The 24899-nt window shown below is 39.9% G+C and overlaps 1 protein-coding gene across 1 annotated transcript in view; it reads right to left on the bottom strand.

The window, feature by feature from the left end:
- Window positions 1-24899, bottom strand: part of PRXL2A (peroxiredoxin like 2A) — a 441868-nt gene that overhangs the window by 390725 nt on the left and 26244 nt on the right. Inside the window, exon 2 of the mRNA XM_044056873.1 lies at window positions 20232-20408. Within this exon, the coding sequence (XP_043912808.1) occupies window positions 20232-20406 (175 nt within the window). The 5' untranslated portion in view covers window positions 20407-20408. The remainder of the gene's footprint in view (window positions 1-20231; window positions 20409-24899) is intronic.

The raw sequence follows: 24899 nt of genomic DNA, 5'->3' as shown, positions 1-24899 counted from the left end.
TGAAAGTGTGCTGAAACCGGTATGATGCTATCCGATTAAAACTACTATGCTATATCACTTTGGTGCTGGCCTCCTTTTTTGCATCCATAATATAACAGGCTGCAGACAGTAAAATGAATCAAGACTTTCACCCTTCCTACCTGTTTCTATTGGAGTCCCACAGGGCTCAATACTTGCCCCCCCTTTTATTCAATATCTTTATCTTTATGACTAAACTTTACACACCCTCCAAGCTGCAACCATGATACAATATGCAGATGATGGCACCCTCATCTGCTTAGTCCCAACCCTTTCAAAACTTAATGATCTCACCTAGTACTCCTCTTCTGCTGAAAAATGGCTAAGAAAATCTCACCTTCTTTGTAATCCTTAAAGAAAACAAAAACAAAACTTAATGCTCTTCTCCCAAAAACATTTCTCAGACCAAAAATACTACTTCAAAATACTCTCAGAAAATAGCACCAAAATAGAAATAGTATAACAAGCAAAGCTACTGGAGTCAAAATAGATGAACTCCTAAAATTTGACCTACATATTCTTCAGGTCATTAACAAACACCAGAAATGCAGTTTATTACACAGACTTAAACACTATCTCACTGTTAGTAAGTAGGTTGATGTAATGTTTTTTTCTTGTGCTGTCTTTTATGCCTTCCTCATCTTGACTAACCTTCATAGCACTCATAAAACTACACAGCTGTTACAACTTTACTGCTAGACATACCACTAATCTACATACAAAAAAAAGTCACCACTACATAGTCTTAAAACGTGTCTATATTATATTATCGAAAACTGAATTCGCTGAACTGCATCTACATCGGAAATGCAGTTCAGTGAACTGATAATAGTGAAATCACTGTACAGTGAGGAACAGAAAATTTGCGCTTTCCTCACTGTAGTGCGATCTCGGAGCTGGTATACATAATTAGCAGGGGTGTGGAGGGCACAGGCCCCCACAAGAGCGAATTCTCTAAATTGCATTTCCGATGTAGATGCAGTTCGGCGAATTCAGTTTTTGATAATATAATATGCATCCCCTTAAAACAACTATAGTGGCTACAGCTCCCACAGTATCTTAACTGCTCACAATCAGTTATTACCCATAACCAGAAAACTGTCTACTACTACAAAACAACATAAAATATTATTCCGTCAGACAGCTATGCTCTCAAAACAAGTCAATTTTACTCAGCACAAAATCTAACACTCCTGGTGACGCTCTATACTCGGCACCACATGTAATACTGCTGGTGACTCCACTCCTACTATGTTTTCAAACTTTGAACTCCCTACCACTGCATTAAAGCAAAAAAAAATAGTAGTTTTCAAAAATCAACTTAAGCAATGCCAAAGTGCTTTGGCTCAATTCCCAGCTAATAACTTAATAAACATTTAAAAAATTTAATTTACCAGTTATTTCACATCACCCTAATGCTACTATTTGCAATTGTCTGCCTCTTAATCTTCACTCCGTTTCAAAATACAAGTATCTCACATAATTTCTCACTCTTAAAATGTTAAATGAGTACCAATACAGTGCTGCAACTCTCTCTCAATTAACCATTCTATTTGCAATACTTTTTCCATATCAACATTTGGTATCAAATCAAAGTATACAGTTTTACTACTCAAATATTTACTCCTGTATTGTAATAAACCAAATGTATATGTAAGTTCATCACAACATTGGAGGACTTATGTTCATGCACGTTATAGAATTTTTTTTGTTTAATCCTATGTCTCTGTACTGCAAGTGTTACTCTATGTAACTTTTATCGTTTCTATTAATGTGTGACATTGTGGACTTTTTCTTCCTGGGTGACTGCTGAAAAGTGGATATTTAGCCAACTGGACCTTCCCTGTCAAAAAATTAAATAACGCCCAAGTTCGTATGTGAAACAATTTCTTTTGATCAGTGAATTAATGTAAACGCGTACTAGTAATTTTGCTTCATCTCCACACATCCATATCTAAGACCTGATCTGTTTCTCTTAAGAGTCTCCCCTTATTTCAGTTCTAACACTACAGTTATTCTGTTTCTTATTAAAGAATCATATAGTTCACCAAATTAGTCTTTTGTCTCTCTTCTTCATCTCAGTAAAATCATTTATAGTGTCTATAAAATCATGTGTGCTCATAAAAGCAAATGGTGAATAAACACATTCTGAGCTCATAGTAATTCCTTAATCTTTCTAAATACTGTATTGTCTGTCCTCACTTTCATGGAAACTAAGCAAGTCAAATACAGTAGAGAGTCGATCATCCGAATGTCAATTATCTGACATGTCAATTATCAGAACCAGTCTTCCAAGTTTTTGCGTAGAAAAAATTGTAAAGTCTGAATATGTAAATATTATATGTATTTACTTGAGCATGTTTTTTGAGGTTGTAGCCAGCTCGTGTGTGAAAAAATGTTCTTTATTGTCCACTGGAATCACTGAATGGTTGAAAAGTGCATTTGTGTGTGTAGGAAAAAACAAGATTTTAGAAGTTTTTTTATACGGTTCAATTATATATTTGATTATCCGTACTACCCTATGTCCTAATTAGTTTGGATAATTGACTCTACTGTACTTTTAAAGTTTCTTTCTCAGCAATAAGGCATGTTGCACAATGCACCTTTTCAGGTTTCTTGTCTAATCCACTTAGTGAGGACTGCATTAAATTTCTGGACCCACAGCTTCCAGTTTACTGCCAAGTTTTCTTCCAGTGGTTGTAGTTAAGCTATTTTTTTTCAGCTAAACATTCTACATTTGCACCTGTTGAAAATTAATATATTTCACGTCCACACATGCATTTCTTAAGCTGGTTTAATAACAAAGACCAACAGATGTGGCCTGCTCTCATACAGGTGAGTATTCAAACTAAATTCTCTAGAATTTGTACGCCATAACAGGCAAATTACTAGCTAGCTCATTTGTATTGCAGATTTGGGTTTTAAGTGTAAGTCCTGACCTACATCAAACAAATAAAATGAAAAACCGGTCTGTCTTTGTAAACATTTCACTTCTATAAATGAAAGCAAATAGTTTTTTCCTGTGGCTACGAAGGTAAAAATGAGCACTCACAAGGATGGATTCTAAGGATGAGGATAAAAAGAAAGGATCTGACATTTTTCATTCAAGGCAATAATGGACATGTCCTTGCGTATCAAGAAAGGTTGGTAGTGAGGCCAATATATTTGTGAAATCAATGCAAAGCTCAGATAATATAGCCTACAGGCTTGACATCCTTCTAGATGAAGTCAATATTAATAAAACTGTCTTCCATGAATGAAACTTCAAAAGAAATTAAAAAAAAAATGGTTTGAATGGAGACACTATCATTCTTTTTAAAACAAAGTTCAAGTTCCATAAGGTGACAGATTCTCAAGAAGATAAGAAAAGCTGCTTTATAATGTTTGACAGTTGGCAAGAAAACTAAAGAAGGCTCCAGTGGTTGACAAACTGACGCATAATTAACAAGAAATTTAACAAAAGATCAAGACAAATATAAACTTATCAAATCAGACTAGTAGTTAAGACCATCAGGGACTTCTGCCTCAACAAGTTGATGTTTTTACTCAAAAAGGGAAACTTCTTCCATTTTTAAAATGTAACATTCTAGATTTAAGTTTCCTGGTATCCTGTAGGACCTCCAGAATCTGAGTAGAAAATAGTCTTTTCCAAGGCAACATAATCTGTCTTGAAGCTAGGTGGTGAAGCAAGAAGAAAGAATAGCGTGGAACAATTCCACTCTGATGTAGCAGAATATCCTACCAGAGGGCTACAAATAGAAACTGTACAATATTTTCCAATTATAGTGAGCAGCATACTGTCCAATAGCAGTGAATACCAAGCCCACCTTGGACAAAAAGGGACAATGAGATTGAAACTGTACCATACAGTGGTAGCGAGCACCAAGTCTGCCTTGGACAAAAAAAAAAAAAAAAAGAGAGAGAGAAAGAGAAAGAAAGGATGCTTTTGTTGTAGTCAGTACCACTTTCTTCATTAAACAGAGGAAATGAGGAAAGCAGACTTCTCTCCCCTTGACAGCCTTTTTTGGTCCTGATTCAAAACTGATTATGGAAGTAGGACATGGTGTGAACAGTTCAAATTTTCTAGACCAAGTTGTCACTTAATTTCCAATTGCCCAGAATTAGATGATCTGTCAGTGACGCTGATCTCATATACAAATATTACAGGCACAGGCAATAATGCCCTTCTAGCCTGCCAATATAACAAAACAAAACAATCATTCCTTTTGATAAATGTCCAAGTTGTTCTTAAAATATGTAAACTAGTATTTTCTTTAATATAACATGGTAGTCTAATCCAGGCATCAGCTATTCTCTCAGAGAACCAATTGGTACATCTCTCACGCCTATATAATCTCTTAAGAAGGTTATCCGATGATTCCCTGCTACTCTTTGATAACCCCAAACATTCTCTGAGGTAGTAGTCTCTAAATGCCCCATATACCTGAAAAAGGTCAACTCAAAGATCTATATGAAATACTGTAAAAGTTTGGGTATTTCAGTCTTTCATAATAGCTTACATTTTCACATCCATGGATTCCCATGGTATATTCCTGTTGTACTCTTTCCAAGCCAGTTTTTTTTTACAAGATTTCCCTATTATTATTCCATAACTCTAGTTTGGGTCTGCTGTAACTTATAATGGTTTCATCATTTCTGATTTCCTAGCCTACGCATCTCTTTATATAGCCTATAGTTTTATAACTATTATTAACCAATTGGTTGATATGATCAGAACTCAGAGTTGGCCTACCCATATTACCAGGCCTTTAAATGAACACAGTTTTAATAATGGAGTTGTGTATAAAATATGCACCTTTAAGCCTACATCTCCCAAATCTGATATATTTCGTTTTTGATGTATTTATCAGACTTTTCCAGTCAACAAATGTAAAATAAATAAATTATTCACCTGTGCCCTAATGGTCCATTTAGTCAGGTACTTTTGCAGCCATGTCCTGTCTATAACAGATATAATCAGTTTACACATTTTCATCATATCAGCATATAGACTACAGAACATCTTAGATAAAGATAGCTCTGAAAGATAAAACCTAAGTAAGTAAGGGCCTATGACAGAGCCCTGTGGGACACCCTGACTCTAATCTAGAATTTCACCTGTCCAATTGCTATACAATGTCTTACTTGTAGCCATGCTGCTAATGATACTTGCCAGGTCCAATTTGTAAGCCATGCCACTGATACTTGCCATGTCCTATTTGTAAGCCATGCTGCTAATGATAATGGGGCAAGTCCCCTGCACCCCCCCCCACGCACACACACACCATGCATATTATTCTAACTCTCAGATCACACTACAGTGAGGAAAAGGGTACATTTCCTGATCCCCACTGTCACTGATCTGTTATCAGAACATTGATCCCATATTAGCGAATGCACACAACCATTTGCTCATGAGAATTTGAATATTTCTGGATCCGCATTACGGAAACTGGAAAACAAGCATTTGACCATTCCAGTTTCACTTAAGTGCTGTTCCACATTTTGATAGTAAACCTAAAATGGCATTTAAATTATTTTTCAGTGAAAATAAAACAAAAATAAATATACCTAAACCAACAGACTAAAATTATCATGGCTCAAACTCTGCTACTATCCACATTTCTATATGCTGCCCCCGTCTTCACCAACCTATCCAAAACAGAAATTACAAAACTAGACACATTACAATCAAATTGCCAAATTTGCCACAAAATGCTCCCTACCATTCCCATCATTGCCACTCACTATACCAACTAAATTGGCTTGAATTTCAAAATCTTATTACATTCCACCAACTAGTTTTCGCTAAATACCTCCTACTATACCCAGACAAAATACCAACACCATCTAATTTACTTAAAATACATGAAAACCCAAGACAACTACGCTCTAGTGACAGGACCTTAATCAATATCACCAGAACCAACAACTCAGCAGGAGACTCCCTATTTCCTAACTACATAGGCAGAATCTGGAACTCACTGTCCCCTGATATTACCTCAGCAAATTCTGTCATTAAGTTTAAACTACTAAAGGAACACCTATTTATCAATAAACAATGCCCATGCCTTCCCCCAGGTTGACCCTCTACAACTGCTTTTCCCTCAGGACTTTCTCCAACAAACTCCGCATACTAATTTACTGCATGCACTAGTACTCTTAATACGCAAACCTCATCTACTAGCAGTTCTAATATACTCTTGAAAACTCTATGGGCGAATTATACATGCTGTCAATAATTCAAGTATAAATTACTGGTCATACAACTAACTTGTCCTGCTACTACAATTTCCAGCTAAAATATTTTTATCTCCATGTACCTCAAAAATGTGCAGCCAAAATATTATTTTCTCTATTTACTTCTAAAATGCTATGTTCTGTACTTTGTCTCTGTATGTGTGAAACTGCACTGTATGTGTTTACTTGCCTTTGTATATTTACAAACTGGAGCTTTTCTCCTCGGGTCTCCGCTGAAAATGGACATTAATCCAGTTGGATTCTCCCGGTCAACAAATGTAAAATAAAATAAAAAATTGAAGATACAGACTATCCTTAATCTCTGATGGTAGGAATACAATCTCAACTGGTTTTATAGACAACCTAAAACGGCATTTAAATTACTTTTCAGTAAAATTCAAGATGTAGACTATCCTTAATCTCTAATGGTAGGAATACAATCTCAACTGGTTTCATAGGCAATTTTGCAATAACCTCCTCTGAAAACATAATGAGAAAAGACTACACCATTTGCTGATACAGGCATTTATACAGAGAGATAAAATAGCCAAAAACAGTTGGCAGTTTGGTTAGTCCTTCTGAAAATGGTCAGCAGTAAAGGGGTCATTTTTATACTGTAATGCATTGTTGTACGCCTATATATTCCCCAGACAACTGTCGCTTATTGAGCTAGAGCATGCCTGCACAAAACAGCTTTTCAAATCCATTACATTTGCTTGATCACTAAAGCCAATAACTCTGCTGGTGAAGCACTATTCTCTTGCGCCATAGCCAAATTATGGAACTCACTCCCACCCACAATTACCTCCGTACCATCATGCACCCACTTCAAAACTTTACTAAAAGCGCACCTAAAACATGCTGGCTATGCCCTTGCAACTCCCACTCTAATATCATCCACCCCATCCAACCACTACCTTTCTTTCCACTCCACTAACTACCTTGATTATAGCAAGCTCAGATGCTCATAAGCCTAGTACTTATTATACAGCAGGAACTTCTCATTGTAACATTTGTTAATGTCTGTTATGTACTTCACAGATAAAGACTCTAGTTGTCTACTGATGTACTATGTTCTTCATCTGTAAATATGTTGTAAGTAATTGCTATGTTAAATTGTTAAACGCTATGTAATCCAATGTAACTACTGTCTGTTTAGTTTATTGTGGAGCTTTTCTCCCCGGGCCTTCACTGAAAATGGACCTACGCCCAGTCGGACACTCCCGGTCAACAAATTTAAATAAATAAATCAAATAAATAAAATCGATGAAAGAGAAAACAATAAGCCTATCTATTCTGCCATTTAAGTAGATTTGGCATTCTACCTTTCATCCATCCCACCTTTCCCTTACCCTTTTTTCAACTGTCCCCCACCCTCCTGAATATTCCTGGGGATTCCTTTCCACCATATATTTCAGCAGTCTATTTCATGTGTCTACAAAGCTCCATGTAAAAGTGTACTTTTGGAGATACTGGAAAATAGTCAGTCTTTCCTCTTCTTTCTTGTTCAGGATGACTCATTCACATTTCCCTAAAATGATCTTCTGTATCAGTAGCATATCCTTTTCGTCTCACCTGGTCACAGGTGAGAAGAGAACTAGTGCATCTTACTCATAACTCTCTCTACATTCCAAAGCTCTTTCTGGTAGCATTCTTCTGGATTCCTTCCAGAAGTCAGATGCCGATGTCCTTGTATGGCCTCCACAAATTCACACAACACTCAACCTAAAATCTGGGCAGGGCCCTGTAAAGTGTAAGATTACATATTTGTTTTTTGAATCTCTTTCTCTTTTAGAAGGCATCACTGATCATGGTTTGCTGCAGTCACTGCCCTCTCACATTGCTTCCAGTGCCCAAATTAGTGTGATGAATACCCCCACACACCTTATTCCTGCCCTACTGTCATCAATGACCTTTGCACACCACTTTGCATTTGTTTGCACTGCATCTCAGCTGCCACCCTTCTTTCTACTTGTTCAGTCTTTTATTTATTTAATTTCCATTTGTTAACTGGTTGAGTGGACAGGTACGAGAAACATTTTCAGCCATGATGCAGAAACGTAGGTGAAGACAGTGTATATGCATAAGAAAGCATAAATACAGGTAAACCTTAATGGAACAAAAGTGAAAGCATAAAATCAAAATATAATGAAATATATGAACCAAAATAGGTAAAGCTACGTAGAAGAAAAACATTATGCTGCTTGTGGTAATAAATAGTGCATTAACAAAAATGACTGAAGGGAAACAATAAAAATGCCTGCCTGCAGCTCTATTTCATTCTGAAATTTCTAGTGAGTGCACAGAACTACTTACAGAACGGTAATAATAATGATAGCAACACTAATAATAGGGTTAAATGAACCAATACTTCAATAATATGTTCCTAATATATTCCAATATGTTGTCCCACCTTGCTGATACCGCTCTGAAATTAGCCTTTTCCAAGTACTAGGAGTATAGTTGACCTAACTAAATTGATGCAGTCAGCATTCCTCAAGAAATAACATGATTTTTAATATTCAGTTTGTGAAGGAGATTGGCACTGATGGTGAGTTTTGAATGCAAGAGTGCTGAGAAGAGGAGATGCCCTGGCTAAACCCATGAGCCAGTGCTTTTGCATGTGATGCAGTGATGTTAGTTATGGGTACCAAATATGAGAGCTTTCTCTGTAGTAGTTTAGATTAATGAAGTATTCTGAGTGGAAAATAATGCTACAACTGAGACGCTGTATTAAAGTCTGTGGATGAGGAAATTTGTAGCTATGACACAGCCAACTTCCACTGTGACTAAAGTAGACATTTTGTATGAAAGTTCTAACTAGGTTACCACTTTACTGACTTTCCAAATCCCTCCCTAGACTTTTCATCCCACCTTCAGCACCTCTATTTGTGTCATCTGCAGACAGTTGGTTCCATTTCTAAATTATATCAGATATATTCCAAGGCACAAGATTAACACAGTGAAGAGTACAGGAACCTGGAAAGACCCCTGTAGTAATCCACTTGTCACTAATTCCTGATATTGTTCCCTTCATCACAATGTTGTCTGGTGTGCCACTCTGCCAAGCAGCTCTCCAATTTGTCAGTCCTGGTCCTACCTCCAGCTCCTCCAACATTCTTACCACCCTCCTGTGTGGGGCCTAGTCAAAGGTCTTACTGAAATCCAGCTTGAATAACTGTACTAGTATTGTCCTCTGAAGTTCATCTGTAACCCAGACATAAAACTGGGTCATCCATAACCCAGACATAAAATTGCATCAGATTTGACTTTCTGGCACTGTTTCCTACATTTAATGTGGTTCTGAAGATTCACCTCTAGAAATACTACCACCCTTCTGCTCGGGATTCTGTCTAGGACTTTCCATGTCAATGTTGTTAAGCTTTCAGGTCTGCAGTTCCCCAGATCCTCTTCTGTTCCCCTCCCCATTGTATTAGTTATGAATTTTTTGAAGAGTTCCATTAGGGGGCATGTCTGGGAGCCAGTCCCTTGTTTACCTTCTCACTATCTATACTGACGCCCGTGTACTGTTTACACCGACGCCCGTGTACTGTTTACACCGACGCCCGTGTACTGTTTACACCGACGCCCGTGTACTGTTTACACCGACGGTACTGTTTACACCGACGCCCGTGTACTGTTTACACCGTGTACTGTTTACACCGACCGTGTACTGTTTACACCGGTACTGTTTACACCGACGCGGTACTGTTTACACCGACGCCCGTGTACTGTTTACACCGACGCCCGTGTACTGTTTACACCGACGCCCGTGTACTGTTTACACCGACGCCCGTGTACTGTTTACACTGACGCCAGTGTACTGTTTACACTGGCGCCAGTGTACTGTTGAATGGCACCCCTACTCTTACTTTGTTTTGATAAGACTACAGCAAAATATTAATTCAGCAGCTCTCCTTTTTCCCAGTCTTGTGTAATATCCCCCATCTTTGCTCAGCTACAGCACTACTGTTGCTCCACTGCTTCTTCGTTGTGCACCTAAAAACCTTTACATCCTTCCTGGTCCCTTCTAACTTCCTTTCAACTTCACTCTCTGTTGCCTTTGCCAACTCCATTCCCCTTATGCTAGCCTCCTTGTTCTGTGCTTTTTTTTCATTTCCCTCTCCCATCCTTCCCAAATCTTTTAGACTTTATCCCTTGTCAAAGTTGCAGAGGTATACACATTTTTCCCCACACTTATCAATAATCTTCCCATCTCTATCATAAATAGCAGAATTGGCATTAACTGTTTAGCAGCAGAAAGCTTAACTAAAGCTATAGCTGCTGGGATCAGATTTGGGAAGAGTGTAAAAACTTAAAAGAAATGAGGAATCTCATGCATCCTATCTGCCTTTTTCAGGAGCTGGGTGACTGTCAGGAAAATTGCAGGCAGTAACATACACATCCTCCACAGAAGACAAAACTGGGGGAATTGGTGCAGCTTCTGTAACAGTTCATAGTAGTTTCTGAGGGACTGAGAAACCTCAGTGTTGTCCCACTGAAAACATTAGCACATTACAGAAACAAGTGTCAGAGAAATAGAAACTCCCACAGGGAGAATCAGAAACCAAGTTCTCCTACGAGTCTGAATCAGAAATCTGAAATTCAGAATCCTGAATCTCTTCAGGAGAAAAGTATTCCTCTTTCTTTTACCAGAAACTACCTTACATGAAGGATCAATAGCCTGAATTAAACCCAGAGTCAGACACTGTAAAAGTAATCTTGTCTAAGGAAATTTGAGGAGTAGATACATGCTTAGTTTTCCACTTCTTTTTGACAAGATAAAGCTTTTGCTTCCTAAAATCTGGCTCTGTTCTTACTCAAAAGCAGGATAAACTATATCCCTAAATGTTAAGTACCTTTTCATTCCTTATACCACCTTACTCTCCCTTCTTCTCTTTCTTACTGTCATCTAAATCTCTTCCTAGACTTTCTCTCTAAATATACCATAAGCCTTTTTCCCTCACTTCATAGGCTCATAGGTTGGTACTAGGCTATCGGCCCTAGGGCCTATACAAGCCTAGCCATAACAATTCCCTGGCTATTTCTTCCCACACTATTTACTTCCCTGGACCCCTGTCTAGCAGGGCGACTGACGTGATCCCCGGGGTGAATTTCCTTTCTCCCATCCAATCATCAAGGTTCCTTTTGAAGTGGGCCAAGGAGGCGCTCTGCTTGACATGTATGGGCAGTCTATTCCACAGTCTGGGGAGTCTCTGGGTCAGGAACCTATCCCTCCAGTATGTTTTGTTTATTGTGATGACAAGTTTAGATCCCTGGAGTGTGTGGCTCTGAGGGATTGGGATTTCTTTGAGTGCAGCATGTCCAACAGCTCTGGGTTTGACATGGCCTTGTATGTTAAGCAGAGATCGCCTCTGAGTAGACGATATGCGACAGAGTATAGCTGGAGTTTTTTAAGGTGGTCAGCATAGGGCATCTGCTTTAGGCCTGTGATTCTTTTAGTGAGGTATTTCTGCGGCCTTAATGTAATGTTGTAATTCCTGTTTGTATTGTACTAATTTACCTATAATTTCTCTACAAACTGTCTAAAATTTCGCTAAATATTAAATGACTGTCATATAACTTGTTTTGATTCTTGACCAATGTTTTTATATCTAGTCTGTTATAATTATTTAAACTGCAGATGTTTTTATTTTTGTAGATTGAAAAAAAGTACAAATGTGTACACTTACCATAAATGTAGATGTTGGGAGTGTATTCACTGTTGCAGTCATTACATTTGGGGTAATCTGCTGGAAGGTTGCCCTCAGTCAGCCTGATTAACAAAGTCTTGGATCCTGCATCGGTTGCTGTCCCTTCTTCCATGACGTCAGGGGTATAAAACATACAGCAAACGCCATTACATCAGTTTTTCTTGCCCCAGATGTCAGGTGCCCCCCCAAATGGGGAGGTATGTTATATGTATATTATTTAAAACACAAAAAATATACCTCCAAACAAAAGCAAATACACCAAAAATGCTTTTAAGCATAGTAAAAGAAAGGAGAGGTATGGTGAGAGAAAAACAGGGGGCTGGAGGGTGGGTAACCAGGACTGCAACAGTGAATACACTCGAACATCTACATTTATGGTAAGTGTACACAACTGTACTATGTTCATGTTTCACTGCTGCAGTCATTACATTTGGGTAGAATCCCAAAGCTATGGCTGGGAGGATGGATTTATACAGCATTAAGAGCAGCTATAAGACCCTGCAGGACAGCAGTGGCAAAGCCAGCTCTGGATTTAGAGAAGAGAGGTAAATGGTAATGTTTGGTGACCGTATGAACTGAGCTCCAGGTAGCAGCTTCTAGAAGGTCTCTGGTAGGAACCCCTCTGAGAAAGGATGCAGAAGTAGATGCAGCCCTGGTGAAATGAGATCTGATCCCCTTGGGGATAGGTTTACTATGGCGCATATAGCAAAAATGAGTACAATGGCTTATACATTTGGAAATGGTCTGCTTTGAAATAGCCTTTCCCTCTGCCCCTGCAGCAAATGCCACCAATAGTTGTTCAGATTTTCTTAGAGATTTTGTCCTGTTTAAGTAGAATCTAAGTTGTCTGTGTACATCCAATGAATGCAGAATCCGCTCACCCTTGTTCTGCAGATTGGCAAAGAAAGTTGGCATATGAATGGTCTGATTAAGAGCCACACTGGTTACCACCTTAGGCATGAAAGATGGATTAGTCCCAAGAGCCACCCTGTCCGGATGAAAAATAATGAATGGCTCCACTGCCAAAAGAGCCTGTAATTCTAAAATCCTTCTAGCTGAAGTGACTGCTAAAAGGAAAGCTGTTTTACAGGACAGAAATTTTTAGGTCCGCAGTAGCAGCTGGCTCAAAAGGAAGGAGAGTGAGTTTTTCCAAAACAAAACTGAGGTCCCATGCAGGAGTTGGCACTCTCCTGGGAGGTCTTACATTTTTGGCCCCTCTGAGAAACTGCTTTAGCAGAGGATGAGAGAATAGGGGAGGTTCTGTATTGTAATGAGCCGAAATGGCTGAGGCATGGATTTTTATGGAAGAAAAAGATAGGCCCTTGTGAAGCATCTCAGTTAAGGATTTCAGAATCTGAGGAATATTGGGCATTGCTGTGCTTTATTCCTTGTGATAGGTTCCAAGCACAGAATCTTTTCCATTTGTCAGCATAAGATTTTCTAGTACTAGGCCTTCTAGCCTCCAAAATGACATCCATCACAGGTTTGCTGAGGGATGCCAAGGGTGAAATTAGTTGATTAGCCACGCTGCAAGATTCAAAGTTTGGAACAGAGTGTGCAGAATTTGGTAGTTCTGCTGAGACAGTAGGTAAGGTATCTGAGGCAGGTGCCATGGAGGAAGGTGTGACATTACGTTGTCCAACTGATAGTTCTGGGCTGAGGCAAAAAGATCTACGTCCGGACTCCCCTATTTGCGTGTCAACATGCTGAAAACTTGTGATTCCAGTTTCCATCCGTGTGGGTCCATAAGATTTCTGCTTAGTCAGCCAGAGTATTTAGCTTTCCTGGCAGGAATTGAGCTTGTAGTTGTATTTGGTAGGTCAAGGCCATGTTCCACAATGACATGGCTAGTCTGCATAACTGGTGTTGTCTGTTTTTATCATTAGTTGTCCTGGATGAAGGTAGTCCTTGAAGGCTGTCAGTGCATTCTGTACAGCTAGCATCTCTTTCTGATTGATATTTAGGTGCATTTGATTTGGGCTCCATTTGCCCCGACTACACTTTCCTGCCAGATGAGCTCCCCCAAGCATAGTCTGATGCATCTGTAGTTAGGGTTTGGGCGGCAGGGGGTGGAGTGAATGGCAGTCTCTTGTTTTGGTGGCAGGCCTCTGCCCACCATAGGAACTCTAGTTGCAGGCAAGGTATGATAGGAATCCTTGTTTCCAGGCTGTGACAATGTTGACTCAATAAACATTTTAAGTACCACTGAAGTTTCCTCATATGCAATCTTGCATATGGAATTAGAAGAATGCAGGAGGCCATAAACCCCAAGGCTTGCAGAATTTGTCTTGCAGATAGATAGCAGGGTTGTTGTGGCCACCTGTTTGAAGTAAGTCACCACTTGAATTTGCTTTTCTGGCGTAAGGCAAGTCATCTGGGCAGTTGTATTTAAGCTTGCACCCAGGAATGTAATTTTTTGAGAGGGTACCAGTTGTGATTTCTTTTTGTTTATGGGGACAAGTTAGAACCCTTTTTACAAATGCCAGATGCTTTAGAAGAATGTTTTTAGACAATCGTTCAGGTATGGATATATTTGAATATTTCTTTGCCTGCAAAATGCAATTACTGAAGCCAGGCACTTAGTGAAGACCCTGGGCACAGTAGATAAGCCAAAGGGCAGTGCAGAGAACTGATAATGCAAGTAGCCTTCTTTGAAGCGGAGGTATCTTCTGCAAGATTCCATGACTGGGATATGCAGGTAAGCCTCTTTTAGATCTAGAGTTGCCAACCAGTCATCTTTGCCCAGCATAGGAAGTAACTGGTGAAGAGTCAGCGTCTTGAATTTTGGAATGTCCAGAAAGGTGTTTAGAGCGGATAAGTCCAGAATTGGACACCATGATTTGTCTTTTCTGGGTACCAGGAAAAGACTTGAATAGAAACCTTCAGATAAAAACAACTCTGATCCAAAACAATACCAAAACAGCAAAATCTTCAGAAGTCAGGAATCGAAAAACAGGAACCAAAGTCAAATCCAAAAGCAAACTTCTTTATTCTCCAGCGCCTCGGTGTAACCACCTTTCAAGAGTATACATTCTCACTGAAAGAATGGATATATATATATATTCATAGCAATTAAACAATTAAACAATTATGTTCAAAAAAGTTTTAAAGCAGACACCTCCAGTTTATTTCATTATTCATCCACAGGGTGTCATTGTATTGTATTTCAAAATAAAAATACTTTCCTTATATTGTAAGTTACATTTCAAAGCATTTTCATCATTACAAAAACATTTCACACTTTCTAAAACTGTTCCTGTTAAAAATGAAGCATCACTATTATGATAAACACTAAAATGTGTGGCAATGAATTTATTTTCCCTTTTATGTCTCATGTCTCTAATGTGCTCACCTAACCTAATACGAAACTCTCTTTTAGTTTCACCTATATAATATAATCCACAGGGACAGTGTAAAGCATACACAACTCCCTTGCTTCTACAAGTAAAACTATCTCTTACTGTGAACCTAATGTTGTTAATATAATTAAATGTTCTAACTATATTCCTACAAACACTGCATCTACTGCAACATCTTGTACCAAATTCACTTAGTGGTCTTGGTAAACAAAATATTGGCATTACAAATTTACCATGTACCACCATATCTTTCAAATTTATTCCCCTTTTATAGGAGAATAAAGGTTTTTGTGGCAAAATGTGCATCAACACCTTGTCTTTCACTAAAAATGTCCAAAAATGTTCCACTACATCCTTTATGTCTCCACTTTTTACATTATATCATTATATGTAGAGACAAAATAAATATCCTTACAAGTTTTATCACTGCTTGCCAGATGATATTTCTTATAATGGTGATGTTCACCCTTATTACATTTATTCCTTACAATATTATTCTCCTTTTTTACCTTCATAAGGGCAAATTTTTAGTGAAAGACAAGGTGTTGATGCACATTTTGCCACAAAAACCTTTATTCCCCTATAAAAGGGGAATAAATTTGAAAGATATGGTGGTACATGGTAAATTTGTAATGCCAAAATTTTGTTTACCAAGACCACTAAGTGAATTTGGTACAAGATATTGCAGTAGATGCAGTGTTTGTAGGAATATAGTTAGAACATTTAATTATATTAACAACATTAGGTTCACAGTAAGAGATAGTTTTACTTGTAGAAGCAAGGGAGTTGTGTATGCTTTACACTGTCCCTGTGGATTATATTATATAGGTGAAACTAAAAGAGAGTTTCAGATTAGGTTAGGTGAGCACATTAGAGACATAAGACATAAAAGGGAAAATAAATTCATTGCCACACATTTTAGTGTTTATCATAATAGTGATGCTTCATTTTTAACAGGAACAGTTTTAGAAAGTGTGAAATGTTTTTGTAATGATGAAAATGCTTTGAAATATAACTTACAATATAAGGAAAGTATTTTTATTTTGAAATACAATACAATGACACCCTGTGGACTGAATAATGAAATAAACTGGAGGTGCCTGATTTAAAACTTTTTTGAACATAATTGTTTAATTGCTATGAATATATATATATATATCCATTCTTTCAGTGAGAATGTATACTCTTGAAAGGTGGTTACACCGAGGCGCTGGAGAATAAAGAAGTTTGCTTTTGGATTTGACTTTGGTTCCTGTTTTTCGATTCCTGACTTCTGAAGATTTTGCTGTTTTGGTATTGTTTTGGATCAGAGTTGTTTTTATCTGAAGGTGTGTGGAGTGGAGTTTGTGTAATTGAATAGAAACCTTGTCCCTTTTCCTCTTCTGGTACTGGTTGAATAGCCCCCATGTTCATGAGGGACAGAACTTGTTTCTGGGCCTCTGCCCACTGATTTGGGGGCAGATCTGGCCATCCGTCTGGAACTGGCAACATGTGGAAATGAAATCTGTATCCCTGGGACACTATATTTAAAACCCATTTGTCCTGGGTAATAAGTTGCCAGTTTCGTGCATGAAGTGCCAGTTTTCCCCCCAAAGGGGCGGCTAAAAGGTAAGTGCTTGGTGATTTAGAGGGAAGTCATTGAGACCATTTACCATAGGGAGGTGTCTTGTTTCCAGATTTGGAGGTGGAGGCACCCCATTGTTTTGTTCTAAAAGTTCCTTGTGACTGAAACCTGGAGCCTTTGGAATGTCTGGATTTAACTTGAGTGGCTCTCGAAGGGACTGGAAAGGACCAGTTCTTAGTAGGCCAGTGCCTACTAAATCTTGGAGGTTGCACTTGTAAGAAATCTTTCACAGTTTGCATAGATTTAGCTTCATCTTCCATCTTTTTTTAACACTTCTTCAGCCTTATTACCAAAGAGACGGTCCTGTTGTAAAGAAGCAGCCAACAATTTTGCTTTAACATGGTCAGGCAGAGTTTGCTCTGAGCCAAGCATGCCTTCTTAGCACAGATCCAGTTACAGCAGCCCTACAAGAGGCCTCCAAGGAATCAAAACCACATTGCAAAGTATGTTTTCCAACTTGTTCAGCTGAATGTAATAAATCCTGCAAATCTATTTTCCACACAGTCAGAAATTAACATAATTTTCTGTTTAAGTAGTCCCATGATATGTTGTTGTTATTTAAGCATATGAAATTGACAGTTTAAAGCCCCGATTGCCAAGGTTGCAGACGTGTAAATGTTCTTACCCCATCCATCCAGTGCCCTGGAATCTCTATCAGAAGGGGTAGGGTTTTTAGCAGTCGAGGCCTTAATGCCCTTGGGACCCAGAGAAATAGTTTCAGGATCAGCAGTAGGATTTTTGAAAAGGAATTTATGGGAGTCAGGAACCCTGTAATATCTGTCTGGCTTACTAGGTGCTGGAGGCAGAGAATCACGAGTCATACTAGATTCTGAAAAAACATCAACAATGTCTAGAAGAGGAGGTATAGCCAAAGGCCTATGCTGAGGAAGAAGAAGAAAACCCCTATGTCTCTTTTTAGATTCAGAGAAATCCTGACCTTCCTAGTGGAAATGTTCCCTTAAGGTATGTAAAGTTTCTCCAAAAGAGAAATCCTCAGGGGGAGAAGCAGAAGGAATGGAATCTTCTGCGTCAGAGTCCTCCTAAGTAGGTATAGATAAATCCTGTTCAGAAGAATCATCAGAAGAAATAGAATCCTGATCAGAAGATTCATAATCAATGTTTTGTCTAGGCCTCTAAGCAGGAGGGGGCTGGCTATCCCTGATCAAGGTAATGAAATCTTCAGCCATTTTGATAATTTGCTTTTTAGGCATAAGGGCCTGCACATGTGTCCCAAGCGTCGTTGTTTTAGACACAGAAGTATATTTTGGCCTTAGTTTTGAAGATGGTGTCAGTTTAATATACAAATCTTTAGGCCTGAAAGCACCCTCAGAAGCCGATGCCTGCACAGCAGCTCCGGACCCATCTAAGGTAGAGACATCCGCGGGTTCAATACTTAAAGCATCTTACTACATACCGGACTCTGAATGGGTCTCAGTAGAGGCCTGCGAATCAAAAGTAGCGGGCATCAGGGGCTGCGAAAGCTCTTCACCGAGTACCGGCGAACTAGTGACTGGCTTAGGAGAAGCATCATCGTCAGTTTTGGACCTCGACGGCCTGTCTGTCTTTTTCTTTGCGTTTTTTAGGTATTCCAGTAGTCAGATTGCTAACCGACCTCATTTCCTGATAGTTAAATCATAAGCCTAAATATTTAGAAGCAAAAATGTACCGACGTTTAATAGTGCGTTGATTAAATCTAGCACAAAACCGACAAGGTACGTTATGATCAGGGCCTAGGGTAAGGAATACAGTACAAATGAAAATCCTTATGAGGTATTTGCTTCCACACAAGTAATGCAATTATTAACTTTTACTGACATCGGTAAGGAGCAAGAAAAAGTTTTCCCAACAGGGTACTTAGCTTTTAGTTGAAGACTTCGGTTCTGAAACTCGAAAATGAAAATTTCAGGTGTCGGCCAACCGGCACTTGTGAACTGCTTCTGCTTCGGGCACCGCGCGGCAAGAAAGACTGATGTAATGGCATCGGCTGCATGTTTTATACCCCTGACGTCATGGAAGAAGGGACAGCAACCGAAGCAGGACCCAAGACTTTGTTAATCAGGCCGACTGAGGGCAACCTGCCAGCAGATTACCCCAAATGTAATGACTGCAACAGTGAAACACGAAGAACATTCATGGTTCTTATGTTTTGTAATAATTTGGAGCTTTTCGCTTTTCTCCCCAGGCCTCCACTGAAAATAGGCTTCTACCCAGTTGGACTTTCCCAGTAATCAAATGTCAATACATAAATCAATAAATGGGACCAGCTGCATTATTAGTGGCAGCAGCAGCTTCCCTAGGAATGGGCACACCATTCTTACAAAAACAAGGAAGTCTTCCCTGTTTCCTCTCCCTGGACCAATAAGAGTGGGTCTCCCTTGCCCACTGAGGGAACCCCAACAGCTGCAGAGGACGTGGCTAGCCCCGGGTACATAGTGGCTGAAGGTGCTACAACAGAGGGATTCGGAGTAGAAATTGAGTGGTCGGAGGTACAACAAATAACCACAGCAGAGTCACTCACCTGTGGCTGAGGAAAATTACTAGACTGCTGTGGTGGCAAAGGCTGTTTGCTTAACTTTTTCTTTTTGTTGTTGGAAGATGAAACCAACTGTGGCAAAAAGTGACCCCCCCCCAGACAAATACAACAAAAAGCACTTTAAAACACTATGGCAGCCCCATAAAGTAAAATAAGCACAATTTCTCCACAGAAAAAAATTGTTTTCGGTTACTTGAAACATCTTAAACTGATAGGAGAAAACAGTACTTCTATTTAAAAGCACAGTAATATTGTGACAGAACATTAAAACGCAAACTCTTAGCTTTAAAATAACTTTTCTGAGGAGGGAAGTATAAATAATAGGTAAAATATTCAAGTTTTTTCACCCCAAAGGGAACTTATCTGTCAAGCAAATGAAAAGCACAAGCTGACCATTGATACTCAAAAGGCTCAAAGGAGTGTACTCAGCAGCAGCAAAGCTCTGAAGGGCTTAGCACCCAGACTTGTCTTTTAGTCATCTCTGCTTAGGCTGCCTGACCGTCTGGGCTTAAGGAAGGTGCCCTGAAGCTTTGGAAGCCAGCTAGTTGTTATATCCTTGGCAGGATATTGCAACAGTGATCAATATGATGAACACATGCTATCTCAAATATGAACTGAATATACATTCAAGATGTGAATAACATTTTTGAAAATAAATTTTTGAAGTAATTTCCAGTCTTAAATGATATCATCATAAGCTGTGGTACATTCTATATAAGCTAATAGTGTCACTGCAAACTAACCTTTAGTAATAGTCTGAAGATCTGTCTCCCCCAAATAGTTCACTGTGACTTTCTCTGGTTTTGTCAGAAAAATATCTGTGTTGGCCAAAAATAATCCAGCAACTGCTGCACCAATGGTTCCAAGTCCAAATGTCCATGCCCCCATCATGACAAGGTCCCAGTCCAGCGAGATCATCTCTGCACAAACAAACACAATGAACAGTCAGCTATTTGGTTAAAGTAACACTTCAACAAGACTGAGCAACAACAAACGATCAAGAATATTTGGTATTCTTACTTTTCAACAACATTTTTATTTAAGTGTTCTTTTTGAATGATTTTATAGAGCATAGTCTGGAATAAACACACGATAGCCATTTCAGCATTCCTGTTACCATCTACATTAGAGATCCAGGAAGTACTCACTCCCTACAATCTGCTGCTTCTGACCGATATTTTCTCTTCTGTTCTTCCTATTCAGAATGACACTCATCTTCCCCAGGATATGGTTTTGTGCACCAGCATTATGCTTCTCCTCTTTCTTCTGGTCTCAAGTGAGAACAGCAGAGCTCTGCTTTCTGGCCATACCTCTTCTGCTCAATCCCACAGATCCATTTCTTAGATTTTTTCTGAATCATTTCAGCAACATGATTTATTTCCCTTTGTATGAGCTCTAGAAGTACATGCAGTACTGAAAGTGTGGCCTGACAAGACCCCAGCAGTGTGGCAGCTTTACCTCTTTGTTCCTGAAATCTAACTGCATGATGATGGTGGGAGGTTGGCATAATGGTTAAGGTATTTGCCTTATAAACCAAAGGTGCAGGGTTTGATTCTCACATGGGGTAATTGGCTACGCTTAAAATGGCCCACAAAGGCAGCTAGCCTAGTACTAATCTATGTGAGCATTTTTTCTGGCTAGTGAGCATTTTATCTGGCTATACTACTCAGAAACAGCTCCTTGTGGTCCTGCAGAGTGGTGCTAGCAGCAGAGAACTGAGAAAAGAGACTACTTTCCTGATCTAAGTATTTTTTTTTTGCTGTTTTACCCGAGACCTTCTTTTTCTTACTTTGAACAAGTTTAAACTGCTTTATTACCTGTTTTTTGCATTGTACATTATCTGCACTTAAGTTACAGTTGGTCGAAAATCTGTTTGTTAAATTTAACTGTTGAGGCTGCCCACTAAAGTGCGCTAGCCTGTGTAAGTGATTTATTACTGTTTTTCCTGCATTTCTGTGTACTTTTTAATCCAAAAAACAAAAAAACCCCAAAAAAATATCCTTGTTTTCCCGACTTTTCTCGACTAGTTTAGACCAGTATACAGGCTTTGCTGTATTCTGGACTGTGGTGTAGTTCCTGTGTTGTCCATTGCCTTACTTGGATAGAAGGAAGTTTCTTTGCTCACCAGTGGGAGTGGGGAGCCTTGAGCAGCCTATCTGTCCCTGAAGGAGTGACCTCAGCACAAGAGCTTGTAGTAATTGGTAGTTTTGGACCATTTCCAGCTCTTTTGAAGTTCCCTGTTTAAAATCCGTGTTTGTGCAGCTTTGAGCGATTGTGCGCATAGCGCAGCGCCGGTTAAACAGGCTTAAACTATTCCTGGCTCCTCCAAGTCTGCACTTCAGTTTTTCCCTTAAGAAAGCTCTACTTTCAACAAAATCAGTCTATTCACTATATTATAAGCCTAGCACTTGCTCCTAAAACCTTTCTTTCAAGTGAGGCACCCTTAAACTAACGTAAGCACTACATCCACCTACAACCCATATTAATACCCACTTCCCTTCAAAGCCCTCTCTCTGACCCAGTTTCACATCACTCCCTTACACTATTCTGGCATGTCGAGTGGTATATTACTGACGTCCTCTCCAGTTCAGCTGGTTAATCTGGGAATCCTGAGACAATGTTACAATTGTCTCATGTACACAGACAACCCTCTCCTCCTCCCAACAAACACAAACACATGTGAGAGATGCAACTATATAGCCAAACTGGAGGCTGAACTCTCTCAACACAGGACTAGCAAGACCAGTCATGAGGAGAAGGTAACCACACACACAACAAACCCAGTCTCACATAAACCAACCACAACTGCAAACCAAACACATAAAAACACAAAGACATACTCAGAGGCTCCAACAAAAAACTTAGCAAAACAACAGAGGCTCCCAAAGCAGACACCCAAGAAAACACCACCTCAAAACACTGCACATGCAACACATAGTACACAAAGTCAGTGTGACAAACAATCACAGCCCTTAAGGCAAAACACCATGCCTGATACACTAGTAATAGGTGACTCTATAGTCAGACACACTGACGTCCCACTTACCAGGCTTAACAAAGAGAGGGTAACTGTGAGCTGCCTGTCGGGTGCTAGGATCTGCCACATAACACAAGCACTCAGGTCACTCCAAAGCAAGTACAAATATGACTCCGTCATTGTCCATGCCGGTGTGAATGACCTGAGACGTACCTCCTTGGACTACATGAAGAGAGACATAGAGGAGCTCTCTGATTACGTAGCCCAGGCCGGTATGACCCTGACCCTGAGCAGCATCTTGCCCTCACCAAGAATGATGCCACAATACAAAGACAAGATGATCAGCTTTAATAATTGGCTCAATTACTGGTGTCATTCTAGGGGGATCCAATGTCTGTCTGCTTGGGATAACATGCTGGACAAGCCACACTGCTTTGCAAGGGACGGCTTGCACCTGTCACCACTGGGCTTCCGGATATTGGCTAAGGCTTTTGCGACCCCCATAGTGCCTTTTTTAGGCAAGGCTCAAAAGACAAACCCACCACCTTAGAAAACAAAAAAGGAAAAAAACTAAGGGTAATGCTGCTCAACGCCAGAAGTCTAAATCTCAATATGCATGCTCTCGAAGCACTCCTCAGTATGGAAAGCATCGATGTCTGTGCAGTAACTGAAACCTGGTTCAAGGCTCCTGAGAGCACCCCAGCCCTACCAGGTTATACCTCGTATCATGCATTTCGGCCCCAAAACCTGGGCCGAACCACAAAAGGAGGGGGAGTGTCCATATTCATTAAAGACACCCACACCTCCAGGTTAGTGGCAACGCATGAAGCGTCGGAGACCATCCATGTGCAACTAACTGTAGGCAAAATAACTCTTTACTCAATACCTTCCTCGCCCCAGAGCATCTACCTTAGACTTCAATTGAGAAGTAGATAGTTTTGGTTCAAACACATAAATGAAACTGAAAAAAGCCCTCATAGCAAGGTGTATGGAAGAGAATTCCCATCTTTCTCCATCTATCCCCTTAAGCCTCTTTATCTGCCTCTTTACGAATTTTTAACAATAGAAGCCTTAACACCCCTGACAGCTTCTTCCTGGTCCACACTGGGACTTAAAGATAAAGATACTTTTAGGGCTTACTGTAATACCTATCCAGTTTAACAGGGCAGGAGGGCAGGGCAAGGATCAGGAGAAGAGAGCCAAACAGGCACATCTTCCACAACATCCAGAACAGGAGGTATAGCCAAAGGCCTATGCTACAAAAAAAAAAAAAATAAGCACTTTTCCTGGATCCTAAGCCTTTTCCCCTTATCAGAGCTCTCCTGACCTTGGAATGAAGAGTCTCAAAAGAAAAATCCTCAGGAGAGGAAAAAAAGAGGAAGATCGAATCACATCAGAATCAGAATAAGGAGAATGAATACTGCAGAATCAGACCCGAGGAGAATCTCCAATCGAAGCCTGCTCTCAAAACTCCCCAACTCAGGTACCCCAAAGTCTCTCTCAGGGAGGGGCAAGAACCTCTAATCAAAGTAATCAAAATCTTCTGCCATTTTAATCCGCTTAAAGAAATAGGCTGCAAGAACTAGAAAGCTGAAGCTAAACCAGGAAAGCCTCTCACTGGAGTGAGCCTGGCTGAAACAGACCTGAGAGGCTCCTTCAGCCTGACCTGCCTCCCTGGAGAGGCCACATCCAATAACAAAGTCTCCCCTCCCCCTGGGGAGAAACGAAACCTCGGCCGAACCCGGCGACCTAAAGAACCGGGCGTCCACCCGGATGGCTCTTGCCTGGGCTTATTTGCTTAGGCCTAGCTGCTTGTGCCGATCGGCGGAGCATCCGGAGCGCCGGGCGATAGGAGCATACGCCGGCAAGACTAACCTAAACAAGGAATACACAAAGTATGATAATCTCTGGCGCGTATCTGTTTCCCCTACAAAATACAGTTATTCACTTTTTCTCTGACTGGTAAACCAAAACTAAAATATTCTAATCTTGCTTTCGACGGCGCCATTTTTTACTATTGATACACCGAGGCGAGGACAAGCCCCAGCCCCAAGTGAAGGGAAAGGACATGAAGAACATCTAATATACAACTTGTAGCATGCTACAGACCACCCTCTCAATCTCAGGAACTCCATTCAGCCTTCCTGAAGACACTGGAGGATATGAATGTCTCACCAAATACCATCATATTGGGAGACTTCAACTACCCAAACATAAACTGGGTGCATTATTCAAGCCCCAACACCCTAGCCCAAAGGTTCCTGGAATTCATCAACTCAAATGCGATGGAACAACTAGTCACCTCCCCCACAAGGGGAAATAATATACTTGTCCTGATCATCACAAACATGGGGACAAAATGCTCAACACCGGAAGTATACCTCTCACTAGTGAGATCAGACCACAAACTAATAACCCTAGATATTCATATCCC

This window comes from Protopterus annectens, chromosome 14.part0, assembly GCF_019279795.1.
Source record: "Protopterus annectens isolate FY-2018-M chromosome 14.part0, PAN1.0, whole genome shotgun sequence".
Lineage (NCBI taxonomy): Eukaryota > Metazoa > Chordata > Ceratodontiformes > Protopteridae > Protopterus > Protopterus annectens.
Note: the sequence above shows the minus strand (reverse complement) of the source record. Positions and strands in the feature narration are given on the sequence as shown.